The 5,546-nt window shown below is 56.3% G+C and overlaps 1 protein-coding gene across 6 annotated transcripts in view; it reads right to left on the reverse strand.

Moving 5' to 3' along the window:
- Positions 1-5,546, reverse strand: part of DGKK (diacylglycerol kinase kappa) — a 174,556-nt gene that overhangs the window by 14,638 nt on the left and 154,372 nt on the right. For all 6 annotated transcript variants that reach the window (XM_025205944.1, XM_025205943.1, XM_025205947.1 and 3 more), the window contains exons 23-24: positions 2,947-3,113; positions 2,296-2,413 (exon numbers count right to left, since the gene is read on the reverse strand). In XM_025205944.1, coding sequence (XP_025061729.1) covers positions 2,296-2,413; positions 2,947-3,113 — 285 coding nt within the window. The remainder of the gene's footprint in view (positions 1-2,295; positions 2,414-2,946; positions 3,114-5,546) is intronic.

A 5,546-nucleotide genomic window follows, 5' to 3' on the forward strand; every position in this document is an offset into this window, starting at 1 on the left:
CTTCACCAGGAACAAGCAAAGCATCTGCCCAAGCAGCCAAGGCAATACCCTTTCAGGGCTGGGCAGGGGGCTTAAAGGAGAGACCAGAACTAGCTATGGCCTAAGCCCATCACAAACTCCATGGTTTGATACAACTATCACACAGTTCAGCAGCTGAAGGTAAGACAGGCTCAAGAGAGGGCAAGCAGGCCCTGCTCTGGCTGTCACTACTGCAGAAAGAAATGGTCCTTTTCCGGGCACTGGACATTTTGACAGGCCTCTAACTCCAGCAGGCAGCTCAGTCACTACCATTCAAGCAGGTCTGAGACTACAGGTGCACTGATACATTGGTCTGATATCGGATTGGCACCGATATAAAGAAAATCAAGTGCATCAGAAATCGGCTTGATGTGGCTAATTTGGCTGATAAACGCCCATGCATACGCGCAGCCACAGCACAGCACATAGGCAGCAAGGAGCACAGCCCAGCAACATGGAAAGCTGTTGGTAAGTCTATTGTGGTGGACGAGGAAGGGGGAGGGAAGGGATGTGGGAGGGCAGATCAAGGCCCCCGTGGTGAGGGAGAGAGTGGGACTCGGGCTGGGGCAGGGCAAGGATGGAGCCATGGCTTATCCAGAGGGGCGTGGGGTGGCTCCCACTGCTGTGCACACCCCAGGAGGGCATGGGCAGCAGTGTGTGCCACCAGGTCTGTGTTGGGCACAGATGGGACAGGGCAGGCTGCAGCTCCGAGCTGGGGCCAGGGCTGCACTGGGCTCTTCCTGGCATGTGGGGCGGGGGGGGGGAGGAGCCAGGGCAGTGCTAGGAGTGGGGTTGTGAGGGCTACAGTGAATTCTGGGGTGGCTGCAGCCCCCGCACCATAACTGCCTCCCAACGTCACTGCCATGCATCCCGAGCACAGCCTGCCCCAGCCCCGTCAGAAAGAGCCCGGTACTGCTCTGGCCCCAGCCTGCAGCTGCAGCCCACCCTGCCCACACCCCGTGCAGACCTGGGTGCATGCAGCAGCAGGAGCCGCCCTTCCATCCTGGACAAGCCACGGCTCTGTCTCACACCCTGCCCTGCCCTGGCTGGGCAGCCCCAACCCCACTCCTCCCTCACTGCAGGGGCCTTGATCTGCACCCCCATGGCCCTTCCCTCCCCCCACCTTCCACCACAACAGACTTGACAACTGCACGCAGCTCTCCATGCTGTATCAGAAATCAGATCAGTATTGGCCGATACGCCTCCTTAAAAATCAGCTATCAGTATTGGCCCCCAAAATCTCTATTGGTGCACCCCTATCTGACATGGTTCAGAGCTGGTGGCAGCAGCAGGACCATATACACTCCCCTCCACACACTAGCAGGTCTCAGTTCATCCAGCAGGGGGCAGCAGCAGCACACACCCACACACACTGTTCAGCCAGCAAGGACAAGACAGGTGCATTAGCCAGGCTACTTGAGTCTGCTTTTCTGCCCGCTAACACCAGCATGTTCTTGTCATGGTTAAAGCTGGTCCAAAACATGTAAAAAAATATTATCCCTGGCAGAAAAAGACCCTTCCACTAATGGGCAGCCATACCCACCATTCCTGCTTTGCACAGCACAGTTCTGCTTTGCATAATATATAAAAATAATTGAAGGTGTCTCACAAAGGAACACCCTCCCCCCAATTTTGCTATTTAAAACCAAAAAAAAATCCATTTTTAGTTGCTAATTTTCAGTGTTCTGCCAAAAACAGGAAAAAAATGTACAAGGCAAAATAGTTAATTTCCATCAATGTCTTCCATGGGGAGAAGAAAATGAGTCCTTCTCCCCCACCCCCTAATCACAAGGCAGGGGAAACAAAGACGTTTTAAAATGAATTCTTGGCATGATGCCCTGTGATACACATGCTAGTTTCCAGGATTAACCACGATGAAAGACAGATCTTCAGAGATCAGCAGGGGGGTCCCACAAGAACCCACCACCCAGGGACAGGGATCAGAGCCTCTCCCCTGACTGAGCAGACAGGGAGAAGTGGCTTTTGCGTGGGAGCCAGAGATGGATGCTGCTGCTCCATGCAGACAGACCGCCTCCTGCATTTGTATTCCATCGCCAGAGCTGCATCTCTGCCTGGCCTGTTCTAGTGTGTGTCTATTTATAGCTCCATGTTCTATTTATTTACTGTCTCTCACTCTAATATCCATTTAACCTTTGGCTTTCTCCTTAATCTAGCTTCTGTCTCCCTGAGTAGCAGCTGCCTGCTGCTTCTCTTCATCTGATCAGCCCCATTCTAGCCGTGTCTGTCGGGATCCCAGGCCAACCAGGCCCACCTCACCTCAGGGCTGCTGCTTGTCTTGCTGGGCAGGGCCTCATTCAGTGCCAGGGAGCTGGCATTCACAGCATGGGCCAGCTCTTGTTCAATGGCTTTGTGGGTCTTGGCTGCCTCACGGATCCTGCAGGCACAGAAAGGAATGTAGCTGATGGGAACTTGCCATCTCCTCCTCCCCTCCACTGAGGAGACTCAGACCCTGCTAAATGCTCAAAAGCCCTGTACTGGGAGGGGATTGAGGGAGGAAACCCCATACATCGCATTGATGCCCTCTTCTGCATGCTGTGGGGCCACTCTAGAGTTTGAGGGCTCAGGGCCCTCCTTGGACTGATGGGTCCTTCTGATCAGTCAGCCGTCCTGGGTGTGGGTGGGGTTGGGTGCCAGCTAGGAGAGCAGGGAGCCCAGAGAAACATCAGCCACAGCTCGGGAACTAAATATGTGCTTGGAAGCAGACTCAGGCCCCTGTCCATTCCAACTTCCCTCTGCACATCCCCCATCCTGAGATGTCAGGAGAACAGACCTCTCCTTTACGGCTCTCTGACACAGCTCCTTCACCATCCATGTGGAAGTGCTGTGGAGCAGCAGGAACTTCCCTGTCCTCAACCCCAGGGCAATGCCACATGCCCCTCTGCGCTGCGCTGCATATCCCAGCCTCACCTGGTAATGAGCGTTTCTGCGGCCTGGGCGAGCTGCTGCATGTGGCCATACTCCTCATCGGTCAGGTACTCCATGGACTGCTGGGAATTGAGGCGGGGTCGCGCTGTGGTTCTGTAGCTCTCGCCTTTCTGCTTATCCTCCCATGACTTCAGGGTGCTCTCGAAGGCCTATGCAGGGAGGACATGCCTGCAGTCAGCAGCAGGCAGGCAGGTTGGGCCCTCCACCGGGGCACCCTCAGGTCCCCCATCCCAGCACTAGAGACTCTCCAGGCTCCCACAGCAGGGGGGCAGCTGTGGCTCTGCAAAAGCCTAGGCCAGTTTCTGCTTCTCCCCACATGGCCTCAGTCATAATAAATAAGGGGATGCAGAAAGGCTGGACTGGGGTGTGTCAGTACTTAGGAACCCCCCAGGTGCCTAGCTTGAGGGCCTTGCTCTTCTGCTCAGAGTCAAGTTGACCACCAAAACCAGACGAAAGAAAGAACCTTCCCCCAGGTAAGGCTGGCCAGGACTAGGGTTTCTGTCTTGCTCTTCACCCTGGGACATGGGTCTCTCCCTAGGATCCTGAGAGCACATATTAACTGATCCCTGTTCTGCAGAGTCATAGCCAGGCATTTTGGTGCCTGGTGCAGGTCATGTGCGGAGCACCCCCTACACTCCCTCCATGGGCCAGACTGGATCCGGCCTGTGGAGGGGCTTTGTCCAACCTGTGGCAGGACCTTTGGTCCCGCCTGGCCAGGTACTGTCAGGTGGTGGCGCATCCTGCCGTCCCCTGGGCACACAGCAGGCCTGGGGTTGTTCTGCAGCTGGACTGCCTTTCTAGGCAGACCAGGTGGCAGCAGCTTCTTGCATCTGCCACGGCTGCTGGCTCTAGCCCCACGGTACTGGTAGGGACCCACCCCACACCTGCTCAACTCACCCATGCATGCTGAACAGTGGCAGCAGCAGTGCTGGCCAGGCAGAAACTGCTGCTCAGCATGGGAGAAAAGCGGCCCCTCCCTCTCGTTACTGCCCGGTACTCACTGCTGCAGCTGCCTGGAGCCTGTGCTGGGCTGCCCTGCTGCCCCACAGGGCAGCCCAGAGGCAAAGGTGATGACGTTGGAGCTGCAGGACAGCCCAGTGTGGGCTCTGGGTTTCCGTAACAGGGAGCACCGGGCAGTAGCGAAAGGGAGGGGCCGCTTTTCTCCCTCGCTGAGCAGCTGTTTCTGCCCAGCCAGTGCTGTTGCTCCCACTATTTAGCATGGAGCAGGTGAGTCCAGAGCAGGTGCAGGTGCACCAGGTGGGGGCTGTGGCGTGGGTCCCCACCAGTACCATGGGCTGAGGCCCAACAGCAGCGGCAGATGCAAGAAACTGCCATCGCCTGGTCTGCCTAGAAAGGCAGTCCAGCTGTGCAGCCGCCCCAGCCCCACTGAGGGTAGCAGGACACACCAAAGGCAGGCAGTATGGAGCAGGCACGGGGTGCACCAGGTCGGGGCTGTTGCCCAGGTTCCAGTTGATTCAATTCTGCCAGGGTGAGTCTGGAGCAGGCATGGGGTGGGGCTGGGGCTGTGAGCTGCTGGTGGGGAGGTGCCACAGGGTAAGCCAGCTCTGGGCTCATTTGTGGCAGGGACAAGTGATGCCCGGCTCAAGGGGGTGCATGCAAGGGCTCCCATGCATACCCTACCTTACCACCACTAGTTCAAATTTCCAGATGACACTAAGATGTGGGGAGAGGTGAGCACGCTAGAAGGGAGGGATGGGCTACAACTAGATCTGGACAGGTTACAGGGGTGGAAGGGTGAGAATAGAATGGGATTCAAAACTGACAAGTGCAGGGTACTGCACCTAGGGAGAAAGAACCAACAGCATACCTACAGGCTGGGGAACTCCCTTCTCATAAGCACTGAGGCAGAAAGGGATCTTGGAGTCATTACTGATTCCAAAATGAACATGGGCCGCCAATGTGAGGACACAGTCAGTAAGGCTAACCGCACCTTTTGTGTCATGAGCAGGTCCAAGGAGGTGATCCTCCCCCTCTATGTGACATTAGTCAGGCCGCAGTCGGAGTACTGCATCCAGTTCTGGGCGCTGCACTTCAGGAGGGATGTGGACAGCATCGAGAGGGTCCAGAGCAGGGCCACTCACATGGTCAGGGGGCAGCAGGGCAGGCCCAGCGAGGAGAGGCTATGGGACTTGAACCTGTTCAGCCTCCACAAGAGAAGACTGAGAGGGGATCTGGTGGCCATCTATAAACTTACCAAGGGGGACCAGCAGGGAATGAGAGAGTCCCTGTTCCCCCGAGCACTACCAGGAGTAACTACAAATAATGGCCACAAGATGAGGATCTAGTTAGGGAACTGCTGGAGGGGCTGGACGCTTTTAAGTCAGCCGGTCCGGATGATCTCCACCCTAGAGTTCTAAAGGAACTGGCCGGGGTCATTGCGAGTCCCCTGGCGCAGCTTTATGAGCACTCGTGGTGCTCTGGAGAGGTGCCGGAGGACTGGAAGAGGGCCAACGTGGTTCCCATCTTCAAAAAGGGGAGGAAGGAGGACCCGGGAAACTATAGGCCAGTCAGTCTTACCTCGATCCTGGGCAAGCTGTTCGAGAAAATTATTCTGGCACACA

This window comes from Alligator sinensis, unplaced genomic scaffold (assembly GCF_000455745.1).
Source record: "Alligator sinensis unplaced genomic scaffold, ASM45574v1 scaffold619_1, whole genome shotgun sequence".
Taxonomy (NCBI): domain Eukaryota; kingdom Metazoa; phylum Chordata; order Crocodylia; family Alligatoridae; genus Alligator; species Alligator sinensis.